The sequence below is a fragment of the Orbilia oligospora genome (genome assembly GCF_000225545.1).
Source record: "Orbilia oligospora ATCC 24927 unplaced genomic scaffold scaffold00091, whole genome shotgun sequence".
Taxonomy (NCBI): Eukaryota; Fungi; Ascomycota; class Orbiliomycetes; order Orbiliales; family Orbiliaceae; genus Orbilia; species Orbilia oligospora.
The window spans coordinates 61,519-78,956 of record NW_011645648.1 but is presented as its reverse complement, the minus strand read 5'-3'; the positions used below and the strand labels follow the sequence as shown (position 1 = coordinate 78,956).

At 46.1% G+C, this 17,438-nt stretch overlaps 5 protein-coding genes across 5 annotated transcripts; 3 read left to right on the top strand and 2 right to left on the bottom strand.

Moving 5' to 3' along the window:
* Nucleotides 1-1,367: 1,367 nt before the first annotated feature.
* Nucleotides 1,368-1,859, bottom strand: AOL_s00091g28 (uncharacterized protein; the record flags this gene model as incomplete). Its single annotated transcript, XM_011125786.1, has 1 exon — nt 1,368-1,859. The coding sequence occupies one exon, from the start codon at nt 1,857-1,859 to the stop codon at nt 1,368-1,370; it is 492 nt and encodes a 163-aa protein (XP_011124088.1).
* A 4,255-nt stretch (nt 1,860-6,114) lies between these two features.
* Nucleotides 6,115-6,818, top strand: AOL_s00091g27 (uncharacterized protein; the record flags this gene model as incomplete). Its single annotated transcript, XM_011125785.1, has 2 exons — nt 6,115-6,342; nt 6,414-6,818. The coding sequence occupies 2 exons, from the start codon at nt 6,115-6,117 to the stop codon at nt 6,816-6,818; spliced, it is 633 nt and encodes a 210-aa protein (XP_011124087.1).
* A 2,617-nt stretch (nt 6,819-9,435) lies between these two features.
* AOL_s00091g26 (uncharacterized protein) lies at nt 9,436-9,988 on the top strand (the record flags this gene model as incomplete). Its single annotated transcript, XM_011125784.1, has 2 exons — nt 9,436-9,597; nt 9,665-9,988. 2 exons carry the CDS (start codon nt 9,436-9,438, stop codon nt 9,986-9,988), a joined length of 486 nt encoding a protein of 161 aa, XP_011124086.1.
* A 1,829-nt stretch (nt 9,989-11,817) lies between these two features.
* On the bottom strand, nt 11,818-12,657 carry AOL_s00091g25 (uncharacterized protein; the record flags this gene model as incomplete). Its single annotated transcript, XM_011125783.1, has 1 exon — nt 11,818-12,657. The coding sequence occupies one exon, from the start codon at nt 12,655-12,657 to the stop codon at nt 11,818-11,820; it is 840 nt and encodes a 279-aa protein (XP_011124085.1).
* Nucleotides 12,658-15,001: 2,344 nt separating this feature from the next.
* Nucleotides 15,002-15,860, top strand: AOL_s00091g24 (uncharacterized protein; the record flags this gene model as incomplete). The annotated part of the gene is made up of 2 exons (XM_011125782.1): nt 15,002-15,155; nt 15,217-15,860. The coding sequence occupies 2 exons, from the start codon at nt 15,002-15,004 to the stop codon at nt 15,858-15,860; spliced, it is 798 nt and encodes a 265-aa protein (XP_011124084.1).
* Between the last annotated feature and the right edge of the window lie 1,578 nt (nt 15,861-17,438).

Sequence of the window (17,438 nt, the reverse complement as noted above, 5' to 3'; positions counted from 1 at the left end):
TTGGCGAAAATGTGGCTCCACTTGCCCTAGATGTAAGCAGTCAGACGAAAGAGAAAGACGACGAGAATCCTAAGCTTAACAGTTTTAGGTAATGATTTTGTCGACAAAATAATCTGACCGAATCGAATTGGACCTCGGAGGGCATCGACGCCCGCAATGATGACGCTTATCAACTCTTGCTCCATGATGCTTTGTATTGAGTATTGACATTGATTTGTTTCGGGGCTTCTAGGGATTTTGATGGGAAGGCGAAAGCCTCTTAAAATAGGAGTAAAGATAGGCAAGTAAGGGGAGCCAACAAGCTTAAGGGACATGATTCTTTCCGCCTTAGTATGCTTGATTCCGGCTTTATCTTATATCGAAATTTTGTCGTATTTGGACCTAGTTCGGCTTGGATTCACGGGTCAGGGGGTGTTAAGGTGGGTTAAGACGGGTCAAGATCAAGAAGGTGGGTCAGGTGTTTGATGGAGCTGGTGCCGTCTCAGTGCTGCTAGGCCTCTATGGCCAAGTCGGACCTGTCAAGGTATTGGCTCCGATAGCCGACGTTGCAGGCTCAAACGAAAAATAACTTAAAGTGAAAGATTTCCCTAGTCTCGGATTACCCTAAATTACCAGCCATATACAACCTGAGATCAGTTTTTCAGCAGTGCTTAAAGCTAATAATTCAAAATCCTAGTTACATGCCAGAATGGTTTTCTGATTGAATTCGAGCAACGATATCTAACGGCGCTTGAGAACCTCTCAATTGACCGCAAAGAACAGATCTTTACACTTTCACACTCAGTTGCTGCGCAATGGGTATTTGCAGCATTCCTGGAATACTTTACTCTCAACCTCCATCTATTCCTCAAATGTTTCGCGACTATACAATAGATGTTTCTATAGCTTCCTCGGCTTGGCTCCATGACCAGGTAACAACGTTACGATTCAATAACAGCGGTCTATACGCAAAACCGATAGCGAAAGAATTGGCAAAAGCCAAGATACGAGAACGCCTTCGAAGACGTGGTTCAGCCACTAGCCGAGATTAATCAAAGCCTGGAGAGCTCAAGGGAAGCTCCCCGAGGGTAAGAAGGGTGGAGGAAAGACGCTAAGAACTCGATGGGGAGTTGAGACAGCTGAGGTATGGGAAAAAACTTTAGACACACCAACCTGTATATTATCTTCGTCATATCAATTTCTATTGCATTATATAGGCGTAAAACCTGACCAATCGAAATCGATATCAATTGCCGGTATTCGCCTCAATGCAGTAAGAAATAGGGTTAAATAAGAGCTGTGCAGTATTCTTAATCTCTCGTGTCTCAAGTTTAATTCCACGGATGCGGCCTACCTTTCTCTAGTACGAGCTGCAGCATGAACACGCATCACTTGTACAAGCCAGCTTCTCGGCCGAGATCAGACACAAAGAGGAGTAGGACTGGTCTCTTAGCATTTTCAGGGTCAAGAGCATGCCCCAACGATTTGGCGCTCATCCCTCCCATTGGCGTCTTTTCTACAGTCGGATCTACGTCCAAAACTATATAATCTTTTTCCTTTTGCATTTTCAGGAGCCCAAAAGCTGCAGACAGAATCTCCGGCGGACCAGATTCATCTTCGTGGTGTATTCCTTGATTACAGCCAGACCGGATGGTCCGTTGGAGAAGGCTTTCTGTCAACCCAAAAGCTTTCCACTTGTTTGTTATGCTGCGGCTATGGGTTGAGCGGCCGGTGGACCTCTTTGGACCTCTTTTTTTGATAATAGAGCGAGTTGGTTTGGGAAGGTGTTGGCCTAGGTCCCTAGACAAAGATGCACCGTATGCCCACTTCCCGCGAAGAAGAATATCAGAGTCCGAGACAGAACGCTTGTGAGAAGCCATTATTTATCTCGCTTGAGTTCGGGCCCGGGATACTATATCGTCCTCAGGAATATTAGCGATTGAAGTATTGAACTTAGAGAATTGAACGGTTCAATCTTACCAAGGAAGTTTTGGAGATAGGTTGTAGTAAACGTGCAAAGACTAAAGTATATATGATACAGATGTCGATATAACACTCTTTAAGGAGACAGAGGTTGGGAATGGAAGTGTAGTCTTTCTTTATAGATCCAAAGCAAAAGCAAGTAAGCAGATGAAGCGCTCTACTCTTCAGTTCCTGGTGGGTTGAAAATACAGACTGGCTAAATCGAAAGTGGATTTAGAGGGTGATCAAACAGCGGGTAGCGAGATTAGTTCGACTTGCAGGCCTATATTCACATCTGCGTTTGTGTCGGGGTGTGAGATCTGAGAACGATACCGGGACTCGGTCTATAGGGTGTGATGAGAGTTCCCTAGATATAGAAACTAAGAATCACCACGGCCCGCAGATGAGATCTAGGCCGACAATTAAGCTTAATGATCCTCACGGAGTGGCAAGTCTGATTTGAGACAAATCCTCAACCAGTATCTGTTTTAGGATTTCGCAAGGCTATCCTGGTAGGCTCTCTACAGTTCCGGCTGTACGACTCACTTCGAACTTTTCCTAACACCCGCAAACTGGGTGGCATATATACAAACTCAACAAACTAATACCCGTAATTAAAACGTAGTTTACTTCCAGCTTCAAGACTCTTCAATTACCAACCAATCTATTTACTCTATGCACGATAAAACCGAAAACCGGTTCCCCAGTTCTTTACTAGAGAAACGATTATCCAACTTGATGTGGGTTTATAAAGCTCCCGAGTGGCAAATACACAGTCAAGTAATATTCTAACGGGTGGCTATTCGCAGATGGAAAGGCTTTCGTTATCCAATATCACGATACACTACCTTTCTGAAAGAGAAGGCTTCGAATCTAGAGAAAACTAAGATGTTCAACGAAGAATACAAGGTTTTAAATGCCACCTTGAAGCAGAGTATCTTACTCAGAAAAAATGAGATCGCCCAACTGAAGCTAGACCTCGCTTCTTGTAGGCGGTAAGTCGTAAATTGTTCCTGTCCCACTTTTAGTCTCATGCAAGAAGCAAACCGACTAACTGAGTATGGAAAATAGGTAGAGCACCAGACGCCAGGTCACCTTATATTATTTCGCAACGTCGATAACTAGGCCCATCAATCATTTCCCTTATACCAGGCCCTTCACGCTCTTTCTATCTTCACCCTTTCTAAATTATATTCACTAATCCGATTTTACTTTTTATCTTCATGTAATTAAAGCTTATAGATACAAAGCAAAATTCCAATCAATCTTTGTATGCAATTCTATTATTTTTCAGGCTTCAGGGCTGAATCTTTGGGTGGCTTTGGCGGTTTGCGGTCTTTAGTGATATATATTGTCCGATTACGCCGCGAAACTTCGGAACTTGGAAACACTCCCAATTTATAGGTGATTTATTCTTCGGTTGTTCGTGGCTAGGCTAGGCTTATATGCTCAATATCCACGAAGGTGGTGCCGGGACTGGGGGGCACTGAGCTGAAGGATCCACGGTGCTGGTTCATCAGGAATATCATATGACGTTCATTTCTTACTAACATAGGCAGAACGGAAACGCAACTGCTCTCCCCTGTCATTGTTAGCGGTTAGACGCTATACATAACGACAGTTCAGTGACTGCTAACCCCGGTGGGATTATAGTTGTGCTATGCCCGCGTATCAGTTAAATCTTGTGCCTTGCCGATGTAGAGATCTTGGGTCGGCCGGTCCATGACGTCCATCTGTGGATGGATCCAAATCGACATCGACGAGATGATTGGTATTCGCCCGGGACTGGGGATGGGTAATTACAGGCGGATGTACGTCTGCGGGGTAATTCTTATCTGCGGGCCTGTGGGCGGAAGTACGTAGACTTGGTGTTCCAAATCGTCTAAAAGGATGCTAGTAAGCTAAAAGAATGCGATTGTCTAGCATTGCCGATCAGAATTATACCTATAAATCCCGCTAAGATCGTTCCGCTTTTTAAAGATGATATAACAAACAATTGCGAGCAGAATCAATGCGAGGACAATCGCTACAACCGTACTAGATGCTATTGGCTTTGCCGAGCTTGAAGATTTTCTTGAATACTTATATTGATGCGTTACAACGTTCATCTCCGGTATTTCAATATATCCAAGATCCAGTGCGTACAATGGATCTGATGGTTGATTGAGCGGTTCTATATCAACGATCCAAAGTAGTCATGGACAATACAACTAGTTAGGCTAAATTGGTAGGACTGGGACTAAAATCGGTATAGTGCTATAATAAGGTAGCAGCTAATTAGATCCTTAGGCTTTGTTAATAATGAAAATATGACATGAGCTCTGGAAATAGTGAAGCAGAGATTCCAAAAATCCTCATGTGATGGTATACCTGACTAAGGTATCTGGAGGCACTACAGGGTGCCGGCACCCCCAGACATGTACCAAAACAAAACAATTCCTGCAATGAGATACGGAATGACCACAAAGATCCAAAATTCTTTTTGGTCTTCTTCTACCTCAAAATGAGGGTCTAGCTCCTCCCAAGGTTTGGGTACATCTTCCCCCTGCCATTTCCCCTCATCAACTTTCTGGTTTTCAAGCGGTTCGTAACTGGTGTGAAAATGCTATGGTTATATTAGATATCTTAATTCCTTATGATTGTATAGAAGATCGGTCCCACAAACCATATTTCCTACAAATAACGAAATCTCGAATGGCGGTGTGATATTTTCGGAGTTGTCCTAATACATTGAACCATTTTAGTTTGGGATCTAAGAAAATTTGGAAGACTGCAATATACCTTGTGGAAGCTCTACTGGTTAAGGTCCGCTAAAAGATTATCTCGCTGTACAGGATTTATCGAGTGGGATCTGCTGGGGGGGATCATGTTTAAAAGCCAACCCTCCAATGTTGGGAATGTGCCGGACCTTAATACCCGTAACGGACCTTTGCACCTGAGCCAATGTTTACGCGCGCGCACGTATTCGCTATCACTCGACATCGCAGGTGCATTTCCCGTGTTATTCGAATGGTTGTGATACAACTTGCAGGACACATCCGAGCGCCCTGAACGGGCGCGTGGGAGAAAAAAGGGTTGGCCACCACATTAAATTTTCGTTATGACTATCGTCAGCCCGGGAGCCCTACATGCAGGGTGCTTAGCCCTGTAGGAAAGGGTGCGGTCCCATTCAAAAAGGCGGGCCAGAATGGCGAATGCAATTAAAATATGCAGGAAAGGGACTAGATGAAGGGAGGCAGCAGCCTCAGAGTCCGTGTCACATTGACACCATGCCTGGTATCGTTTTATCCTTTCAGCGCTGATAGGGATCCGATAGGCGGGGGTGTGGGTGCTTGAGTGAAAGGTACGGAACTCTTTTTTAAAAAAAATAAAAAATTTGGTGTTTCTAGGGTTTGAACGATACCCCGGTGGATTACTTCATTTTCCCGAAACTTCGTGATCTCCATCTCGAGCGGCTAGAGTGCTGCATTAAATCGTGTAGGTCATATCACCAGCTAATGGTCACGCTATACATCTGGACATAACCTCAGGTTAGAGTCACTATATCATAGGGCACCTCACCTCTCTAAGGAAGCCTGTCAAGTCACCTCTCCCAGCTTCTCCGAACGCCCTTCGGTGTCCGCTTCCCTGGGCCTCCCTCAGCCTCGCTCAACCTCGCTTAACCTCCCTCAACCTCCCTCAACCTCCCTCAATTTCCCTCAACCTCGCCAATCCCAGACAAATTTCTGCTGGATGGTTTCAAAATTTGCGTTTGCGGTCGCGCCGATTTCCTTGACTTGAATTGCTGCGCCGTAGGAATGGAGATGTGCGCACATGTGCCGACGCTGCATTTAGGCCGAGGAAGATGTTTTTATAGCTTAGAAACTGCGCGAAGGGCATCGTTGTCTTGTTGAAAAGTGCTTTGTGCTTCTAACATCTCCAATCTCCCACTTCACATCCAGGCGGTGGACTCCGTGTTGTCTGGTTGCGACGAGACCATCCAGGCGCCCAATTTGCCAAGCGTCGTTGGCGCAATAACGCAAGGCTAGCAACAAGCCACTCTTACGCCACAAATTAACTAGCTACCCACGTCCTACCCCTCCCGAAGAAGGAGCAAAATATCGCAGATAACCTCCGGTTCAATCCCCCAACCAGGCACCGGCACCAGGGCCACAAACTCCACAACCCAGAATTATGGCATCAACAGACGAGTTCCGCCATTATTGGACCGATGAAATAACGTCGGAAGATAGTGAAGCCTTCGACACAGAGAGGCACCTCTACGCGAGCAGAACATCTGGAACCAGCGGTATATCCGCAGCAGAGGTCCAGGGGGCATTATTCCGGGATGTCTCACTAAGACAGGCCAAAGACGATGCGCAGTTCAAGAAACTGGTGAAAGGTCGATGGATGGATCTAAGGGTATGTATTGAGTTCTTCGACATCTCCTCCCGACGCTATATTTTTAGGTGCGTGTTCTCACAAACACCTAGTTCGCAATTCGAAGAGTCTCGGAATCATTTTTCAATTTCTTCCCTGAAGAGCCCTCTGGGGTACTCTTCAATGCACTGACGCTCGATCGTCGTATACGAATATCAAACGCTATATCCGGCCTACCAGAGTATAACCTAGGGGGGATAACAACAAAAGAATACACACGTTGGCTATGGGATAACCGGATGAAAGCGGTGAAGCCTTCAAGGGCGGAGGAGGCACCACACGCAGAAAATCGGTCCGATATGCGGGGCCAAGGTAGTGCAAGGCAGCAGCTAAATATGGAACGACAAGGGAATATGCATCAACAGTCGGATATGTGGCGATCGGAGGGGAATGACTATGAGAACTATACTCTGCCACCTCTACGGGGCAGACACCCTCATGCCGGAGATTACTATTAAATGGGATAATCCCCTAGCTCCAAGACTGTATCTTCTTTCTATTATACATTTAAAAACAACATGTTTTGCTTCCTCCTAGGATCCTTTGACCTATAGACCGCAAACATGAAACATGTATGACGACTACTACCTAAAGGTCAAGAAGCATTGATGAAGAGCAGGGGCGAGCCAAATTGATTTACTTGCTAATAGATGGATGCTAATAGATAGATAGATGCGACGGTCGCCCGCTCCCACTTCGCCAATGTACCCCTTTACATCGCCGTCGACTGATCTAGGTTTTTCGGCGACAGAGCTCACCTCGGGCAGAACCCATTACAAAACATATACATCACGCCCGTCCTTCTCCGCCGGCTAAACGTGTCTGCTAGCAACATCATCGCCTATATAGGACCCCGTCTACGCCGTATCCCTTAGCTAGGCTGCTGAACGGCAGCGAACTTAGGAGCTTCGTTTTCACTATACACATAGTATACAGGGAACGAATATTTCCACATTAGGAAGGGTTTCCTCCTCCAAAACCCTCTATTCACATTTCTAGATTTAATAGTCGTCCCCCCGCTTACACTGGCATCTGCCTACGTTCCACTCCTCGATGGTTTCCTCTTGCGATGATAATCCTCCATTGCACTTCGAACGTTCTTATGTCGGTTAGAGATAGGTTCCCATGTGCACCCGTCGTATTCTGCCTTTTGTTATTAAATACCCCGCTTTCTTTCCCTTTCGTTTCTGTTTGCCCCTCCCCCGCTCTACGCCATACCCCCCTGGGCATTATCTGATAGCTACATTAAGAAGTCTTTTGCATATACTATAGTCTGTCCGAGGTGAAAAAATTTGTTAGAATCTGAAACCAGGAGAGGACAAATTTTTGTCTCGCTTTGAGCCTAGTAGTGTGAAGCCGGGTACTGTTGCTTTGAGATATCGTGCCGGAGCCGGTCGGGCGAAGCCATATCTTTGCCTAGAACTCTAGGAGCGCTAGAATTTGCTACTTTTTACCCACCGATGTCTACGGCCGGATTTCTGACTTCTGACTTCTGAGTTTTTAGAGAACGTCGATAATTAAATCCAAAGTTGTTCATTGATCGTGGCTGAATGCCCTTGTCCACCCTTAATCTCTTTCCCACCACCCTCAAGTATAGAACTGATAATATTTGCTTGTGAGCGGCCACCCACCTATGCTTTGATGAAAGGGCTGCATGCATAATCCCCGCGCCCTGGGTCGAACCTGCGTGTCCGATATCCCAGGACAGAAGGAAGAGAAGACGATTGACGAGGAAAAGAAGAATAGCAAAAAAGAAGTTTGATAACAAAGAAGAGGATTACGTTAATGGAGCCCCAAGTGGAATATAAATGGGGTAGTAATGGTATTGACGGATCATGTAGTGCAACTGAGTTATCGCCCATACGCGCGTGAAGTATCTCCGTAATGAAATTCGACTTGATATTTTCCTATTTTTTTTATATTGCACGATTGTCATAGCGGTTCCCTAACATTGACCAATTGCCCCGCCACCTAGCCGTGCTGGTATACGTAAAATTCTTAGGCATTGATTGGACACCCGGTTCCCCACAACGTTTGCTTCTTGTTTGGTCATATCTCGCAACCCACATTACTAGACGGCTTCGCTTGTCATGATGTTCAAGGGCCTATGGAACGCATTATTGCTCGAGTAGATTTAATTCGCCGCTACGAGTGAGCGCTGCCCAGAGCTGTGGAACACTAGGGAAGACACGGTAGGCGTATTGGAATGGAGATAGGAACTGTATGACTTCTTATACCTTGACGCCGTCAACCTCTACTAAGAATTTCAATCCCTTGTCGGATGCACCTCTAGGTGCTGAAGCTCCGAAATGTCTTCCTTTGCGATATGGAGGCACCGTTGCCTTCACCATTTCAACTACCAAAGCAGAAGCCATTTCTAGGGCCGATGGAGCAAATTCATCGATGTATTTATTTGGCGGACCGCCGGCCAAGAACTATATATAATGTATGCGTATCTAGAGACAGCCTGGGACTAATCCATCGCGTCGATTTGTGAGTTCGTGACTTGCTCGCGAAATTTAATTGCGAAGTCGTTCATCCTAAGATTTTTACTCTCTAGAACGGCAGCCCTATCTGAGACTATTTTATCTCTTAATGGTTAGATAGCCCTAGTGCTGTTGCTCGCTTTATACCAGCTCTAGGCTCAACTAATACTCGTGAGGCTCCCCGACGCAAATGTGTTGTATTTGTTGGATTTCTTTCTACTATACGTCTGCGCGGCAAATAGGTACGGATCGCAATCATGTCTATAAGGCCGGTTAGTTCATATTTAGCTGCCTTTTAGTCCTCATCCAACTACCAAGGGCATGACCGCGGTGTAGAGCGTAGGTCTCGATGCCTCTAAGAGCCCGGCTCTTACTTTCATGCTACTGTAGCTTCAAGTACTTAAACGGTAGCTAGTGATCACGCACACGGCATTTGTTTAACGCCTGTTAATCGATAATCTGGGCGTTTGTTCTGTGTTTGTTGACGACTGTTGTGTGTCAACGTGTCTGAAGAGCGCTTTGTGGAGGTGGATTCCTCTAGTATAGAACATTCGAACATCACACCGCCAGTTGGTAGAACCAGGACCCAATGTCAACGTCACAGCACGTGAGCGCTGCCCCTCCGCGAGTTCCAGCGCCTGAAAGGGGCCCAGGAGAAAAGCTTACGGATAGAAAGGTGAGACATGCCTTCGAGGATCCGTACTGGGACTGGGAACTCTATGGCTTCAAGGCCGTCCTGAAACAACACAAGGTATCAATCCAAAATGCAACAACTCACACGCAGAACCGGGAGGCTTCTAACAAATCAGGGCTCGTAGAGGCGATGCAAAAATATCCTTTTGCAACTGACTGAGAGCTCATTACCGGTACCTCCATTGATCGGGAAGTTCGCAGAACTCGGCGAGAAAGTGCAGGGCCAGGTGCTGGACTGGTTAGTTGCGGATATCAAATTGTCACAGCCTAAACTACGGGATATCATGCTAGCAATGATCTTGGCGACATCTACTGATGGGAACAATTGGTTTGTCGCATACATATTTGACAAGCAAGTGGAAAACCTTAAGCGAAACAAACCAAGGCGCCGGCAATCTGAGCGTGTTCATGAAAGTGCTGAAACTAATACGACGGAGTCACACACCTGAACCAGCATGGAACTCTGACGTGACTCGACCTCCTGCGTGGAAACTGGTCGAATTCCTTGAACTCCCTCATGTACCTAGAAGTATCAATACAATAACAAGACTTCGGTTCTACACCCGTTCTGGGAGAACATTACGAGTAAGCCTAAACGTAGGTCCGGGCTCATCCATCATCAACGCAGACCCACTCAGGCGCATCTGGTACTTGCCGTCCGCACCGGAATTTCCCACTATGCAGGTTTCTCCGCGCTAATTCCTCAAATTCCACAATTCCTCACCTACAAAATCGGCTCTCGCTTGGGTGGCTATCCTATTCGTCAAGCTAGATACCATGATTATGATATTTAACATACGAGTAATAATGGATCCGGTGCTGGAAACAGAGAAAGCTGACCCATATGCCTGTTTCAGGGCCTCTAACCCGCCCTCCTATTCGTCTTTCTGTTAGGCCTCCCAAGGGTGCTTCAACAACGCTCGCGCTGATCTATCGGTGCTATTTTGGTCACTCGCTGGAAACCTTCTTAACTCTGCTGTGACTAAGCTTGGGTGTCTTTTGGCTATAATGACTGAGGCAGCCGGCGGGACAAGCTAGGGAGGCGGAGTGAGGTTAGGGGAGGTCAGGGGAGATCAGGGACGAAAACGCCAACGTCCAAAATAAGACACTTCGGTTTGTTGCGCCAAGAATTTTCTGCACCAAGAGATTGCTCTCAAACACACCGTACCACCATGCCTTGTTCATTCTCTATAACTTTGGCAATGGAATATATTGCACACACGAAACCTAATGGTGTGGGCCGCGAAAGTATACTCTTCGTGCACATGCGCATGGATATGGCAAGTTAGTGGTCGCCTGAAACCTCGCGGCGTCGCCAAGGTATAGACCATGGATTTGTTCTTCAGTTGTATCTGCAGTAGATCCTAATAGCACCCGCATGTAGTGTACATGTAGAGTAATCTCACCAGCTGTTCTAGTTGATAGAAGGATGGAAAATCCTGGATAATGTGAAGGAAGCATAGGACTATGCATATGCAAGAACGCGAAAGTTCTCATGACAGGATATATATCGAAGCCAAAATGATGTAGCTAGGCACAAATAGGGGTGGACTAGTTACAAGGGGCGGTATTAAGGGCAGGGGAGAGAAGAGCGATGGGATAGATATGAAGAGGCACGGAATTCAACGAAGGTGGGCTTGAACGACGGAGAGATGACAAAGTGCAGATTAATGCACACCCTTGCCTTGTTTTGTCCAGTTCCTACAGCGTTCACGGTAACATTGTTGCGGTGGCTTTTATTATTCCAATCCTAATGCGCAAAAGCCAATTGTTAATCGTATCCGTCGACCGATTGGCTAACCCAGAAACTCCAGACTCGGCACGTAAATCGACTTTAGAGGCAGCTTTTCGCAATTTGCATAAGAAAACTCTTCCGCCGTTGGTGGCACTAAATGTGTCAAGAGCGAGATTTCGGGAACGAGGGCGGTCTCGGTACGGGTTCGCGGTTTCAGCAGTTTCGACGCTGTACACGAAGCTGAGGGGTGGCGCTCCCGATCAGCGGAGCTAGGCTTGCAGGTGCATTGCGATAAGGAAAAAGAATATAGAAGCTAACGGAAACCACTGCAAATGACTGGTACTTATTTATATACAATCATCATTGTAATAGTCCCAGATACTGAGCACTGATCGGCTACTTGGTATTATATAGCGCTTGTGCGTATATGCTCATTTTCAAAGATCACATGAATTTCCATAGCTCATTGGCTGGCCGCTACTTTAGTATAGGAGTAACTTAAATTGTATACACGAAAAGACATGTTCTCATTTTGGAGATTCATTATAATCGGCAACGAACTTTAGTTGATGCATACGTAAGCAAAGGGTACTTTCCTCCCTCTGGCCTCTCCGTCGGCTGCACTGGTGATAAACCGTTTTGACGAAGTAGTTCCAACATCTCGGCCCGCCCCTCTTCTCCGTACTCGACATACCGCTCTTGTGTTGCATTGAATTGGTCCACAACCGTCAAATTTGTGCTCGAGTTCTTGTCTGAGTATTCTAAATATTTTGCGTCCTTATTAACACTTGGGTGCTTGAGTAGGAGTTCTAATGCCTCAGGATCAACCCCAAATAGAGCCCAGTGTATTGCTGTCCTGCCAGATGAGTTTTTCGCGTTGACATTTGCACCTCCCTCTAACAAGAGTTTCAAGCACCTAGTGTCCCCAGTTTCTGCCCCCATCCATGCCGCGAATTGAATGGCTGTTTTCCCCGTTTGACTTTCGGCCTCTAAATTAGCGCCTAGATTGATAAGGCATTCTACGGCCTCATGGTTTTGTTGACGAGCGGCCAGATGGATGGAGGCTACATTTTCAGATGTGGTACCATCAAGGTCAGCACCTGAGGCGTAGAGGTTTTGTATTGCCAGTACAGAGTACTTTGATTTGATGCCAGCAGCAAGGCCAATAAAACCTGGCGGTGCCATTGGGAAGGACCAGCCACCGGGATGTGGGACTGCATCGATGGTTACAGCCGCTTGCTCTGGCTTTTCGGTCTTGAAGGTCCATCTTGCATGTGGTTGGCTTGTGGAAATTTCCACAATTTTAGCTTTGTCATTGTTTTTGAGTGCGTTTTCGAAATCGACCATGGATTTCTTCATGTTCTCATCGTCCACCGCCACCATGATGTCCGAACAATGCTTGCTTTAGAAAAAAAAAGCGATTTGGAATATTCGACCTGTTAGGATTTTTATGCAATTAGTTTAGGTCTACTAAAATTGAGGAACGGCTCTTACCCTTTCGCCCTCAGAGCTCGAATTACTGATCAAAGCCTGACTCAGATACGTCCGGATGGTTTAAAATGCAGAGTTTTTGATACTAAAGCCAGGCTGTGTGTCTGATGTTTGGATGCTGGGGAAAGGTTCAAATATGGTTGGTTTATATACACTTTGGTTCCAACTCTAAAACAGGTCGGGCCAAAAAAGCGGTCCAGAAAGTAAGGCGCGACTCCGCCGTATGATTTTGCCGGAACGAGGCGGTGCATGTGCGTCGTCGATATGTATCCTAGAAAAGATATTATTTCAGACGCATCATGCAAGAAAGTGTGATAGTTGAGGGAAATAATTATGATTGAATTGAAGGATTGGTCAATAAAACCGCTAGCATGCACGTTGGGGCACGGGCAGCTCGATATCGGTGCTGGGGGAACTCCATCTCTCCTCGTATAGTTGCAGGGTGGAGACTCTGCGAGGACCCATATACGTTATGCCGCGGAGGTCACATTCGAATGTGACATGCAATTTGACGTATGGGGATTTAAGGCATTAAGGTGGAAAGGGTGCATACCTAGAGATAGAGATTAAGAGGAAGACCTCTATATAAAAGCGAGCAAAACGAGATACCTAAAATCTCTCTTGTTCTTCATTCGATGCTACAAAAGCGCCTTTTCCCTTAGCTGAAGAAAAACCTATCGACTACGGCAGGTCTAATCAAAGTTTTTTGTTTCCTCCAAAATCTGGCACTATATTTGGGTCTATTCGCTGCTCTGGCTCACGCTTTTTGTTCTTGGGCAGAAGTTTTAAGGACACTAGTTGAGGCTGGTAATCGGCAGAGGCTGAAGCCTGGTTAGCTGCAGACCTATCTCTCCGGCATATAAAAGTTACACGACTTTTCGGGCTGGGCCACAGTATTTGGTATATAACAGGATGGGGGGATCATCCAAGACTAAGGCCAATTCCAAGAGCATAGCCCGGCTAATGCCCTACAACCTCTGCCCGAAAACAAAAATCGCGAGCCGGAGCCACCCTAGAACTCATTCAACAGCCATATCCAGCTAAATAACTGCTATTGCTATTCTTTTTTCTCAGCTGACCGACGGCCTCTAGAGACGACGGGGTCTTGTTTTCCGAACATGTAATAGTAAAGTGAGGGCTCCTCGATAGATCTTTCGCCCCATACGTAGCCTACTGACTAATTATTGTGTACCAAAATTACCCGGCGACGCTTAATCCGTTGAATCAAGCTCTAGTGCCAACGGGTAAAGAATTTGAGAGGCTTCAACCCCAAAGCTACCCAACTAGCTTGCGGCAATAAATATATTAATACTGTTGTGGGCACCCGCGCATTAAGATAAAGGTAAGTTTATCATTTCCTCAAATCACAAAAGTATATAACTGAGGAGTTATTGGAGGGGTGTGGAATCCACTAGATGTAGGCCGTCCTATGATATCTATTAAGCTCGTATCCGTGGAAGACACTCCGAAATTGGCAAGGAAAGCTATGCTAAGGAACTTTTAGCTCCAACCACTCAGTGAAAAATACCTCGACATCCCTCCTCTCTGTTGATAGCCTTTATATTTAACGTTATACACTGCATATGGTCGTCGATCTTTGCGGCACCCAGCTCAGTCTTTACCCACCTAGGTGCACCTTGGTCGGCATCTCCTCGTCCACATCCAGGTCACGGTATTTGATAAATTGGACCCACTCACCAACCTGCACAAGAAACCATGAATAACTCAGCGGAGAGTCCTTTGAGAGGTAGTGGCGCAAGGCAGTTCTCTGGGCTTCGCATTGTATTTTATATTCATCCGAGTTGTCCTATTGATCCTATTTAAATTTTGCCAAGGTATTCCCATGAACGCTTCCTCGTCAACACTTTGGCTGTGAAGTTTAATGGCTCAGGCGCCTCAGGTGTACGCTTAAGGTATTAGTACTGGCTATCTTCTGGGTCTAGACACCTGCGCATGCCGATATGTTTCACCCAACCGCCTGATTGCAAATTGCGATCAAAGCGGCTGAAGAGATCATACATGGTTAGGTAATTTCCAAGGGGTTTCATTTCCTATGTACTGATCATGTGATAGTCCCGGGGAGATGGAATTAAGGGCAAAAATATGGGGCGGGCGAAACCCCCTAAGCAAGGAGCCCGCCAAGCTACTGGCATCATAGTTCTATAAGAAGCCTGCCGTGGCCACCGGGACTTTAAAGCCTTGGAAACAATCTGTCATACCAGGGGAGTCTTTCACCATGATTCCCGGACTTGGGACTCCAAAGCGAGAATACGACACCTGCAAAACCGTCGAGGAATATCAACAGTTCCTCAAAAGTAATCGAGGACAGAAATTGGAACGGAAAGAACGGAGGACAATTCAGGCTCGCATTAGTAGGATGAGGCGTACCGGTATACAACCAAACATGCCAAACAGTTACATAAAATTACATACAGCTAACGTCTGGTGCAGCACGCTTTGAGGAGTTTCGAGTCGAGAAAGAAAGGCTTAAGCAAGAAATCGAACTTGCCAAAGCAGAAAATAAAAGTCTCAGGGATTTAATTCGAGGTGGGACTCAAACTGCCACCCTCGTCGCCGGCTCTCCAGGCCACAGCTGTACTAGTTGTATCGATACCCTCCTTACGAACAGCGAGGCCACTATGAAAGCCTTTCTCCAGAAGGCGGGGGTATTTCGATTCAGCCACCTTAGGATGGTTTCAGACTGCGCAACAACTATCAGACGCCCTGCCCGTAAAAAATTTTGCCAATACCTAACAGTACATCAAGGCGATTGGGAGACAATACAATTGAATTTGGCCTTGGGATTTGTTGATATCTTATCTCAAGTAAGTGTCGGAATGACGGACCGGGCGTTCACAGCTTTCGAAGATGAAATCGAGAAGTTCGGTTTGAAGGAAAGCGATCAAAATACGGTACTCAAGTTGTGTTCGACAGGGAAATGTGTTTACGAAAAGCTCACCGATGGCGGTGACCCAAACCTAGCAATTGGGTATTTAAAAAGCTGCGGTTCTTTCCCGGTAGAGTGTTTGAGCAATATCGGCAGAATATTTGCGATTAGCTTTGTGCAATCTTACGGGTTGCGGTCCAAGGTTTAGCATTCTTTTGAACTTCTATGTATTTTATGAACTATAAACCAGAGTAAATTGTAGGAATGGTCAGTCATGAGTACTTCCCCACGAAGAAGGTTTCTTTAGTAACGAAGATATGAGTGGTAGGCTGGGCCCTTCTTGAGGCTCCTCCCAGAACCCCCCTAGGCTCCCTCGAGAACTTTGCCCCTTCTGAGCCTTTGGCCTCTCTCGCTCACTTCCGCTCTGGATCACCCCGTACTTCGCGTTTGGTTTACGAGACACCTCTATCAGGTTACATGGTTCGCGTATTCTGGGAAATAATAGCGATTCAGAGGCTGGCTGTCCGAGTGGTACGGAGAGCCGGCGGAACCCCTCAGCATTTTTGATGCGACTGATATAGTTTACGACACGCAACCCTGCCGAACCCGCAGGGTCCTCTCCATTATGGAACTAGAATATACACAATTTTCTAAGTAATAGCAGACCGATCCCGCAGGTTTTTCAGATACCCCATTCTAATCGAACCCGAGCGACGAATGGGTATCGTTCTCTCATTATAGGGCCGCTTAGTTATGGTCTGATCAGTGATACACCACTACGTGTTGACTAGGAACTTATGTTATCCGATTTTTTGTCATAGATTTGTAGAGTCAGTGGATCTATAGATGGTCGGATATCAGTTCAATGATAACTGCTGGCGAACATCGCTAGGCTAACCGGAATATTCATGGCTCTTGGTATGCATCAAGGGGCTGAGGTACGAATTTTAATGAATGGCTGTTAAGTTGCTTGAAGGAAAGTTGGGTCTAAATATTGCTTTCTGTTTGTTAGGGCTGAAAATGCCGAGGAGCTTCAGTAACTACGGTTTTTGCGGTTCCGGATTCTTGCACGCCGACTTACCCTAAATTAGGGTGGATATCGTGAGATAACGCCAGCCATATGCCGACAAATTCCCGGTCGTAGCTTCCATAAGAGACGCTAATGGGTGACCAATTCAAGTCGATGTGGGGTATCGATTGGAGGCTGCGACCACACCATGCAATTCTTGTTGCATGGGTCCTTAGAATGATCGGTCCTCATCAGCGTCTACGGTGCCGTAACGGATAGAAACGCAACTTCGGCATGTTGGATAAATTTCTTTTGATGAGACACACCCTGAGCCCGCAGTTGCCCTCCTTTCAGCTGACATGATCTAAGATTTTTCAGCCTTGAATATTTGGCACTCTCTCCGTCCGAAATATTTAATAGCCCACCAAGACAGCAAAACAAAAGAAGCAAATATTGAAATAGATCGCTGCGAAACAGGGAAACGCTGCAAAAGGGTACGATAGCTAGATAGAGAACACCAGGGATTGGTGCTAATGCTGTAGTTACCCTGCACTCTCTAGCTCGAGCTCTATACGCTATGTATAGCCCGTCCTCGATTTGGTGTGTTCTGACCAATCAAAAGGAGACTAACCAATTGGGTTGTACCAGTACATTCGAATGTATTCCGTTTGCAACTACATTAATATTAGTGCCGATGCAATATTTATGGCATGTATGGAGTTGGCTTAGATGTGGTTCTTGCCAAGCGAAGCGATACCAGAGTGGCCTGGCTCCCGT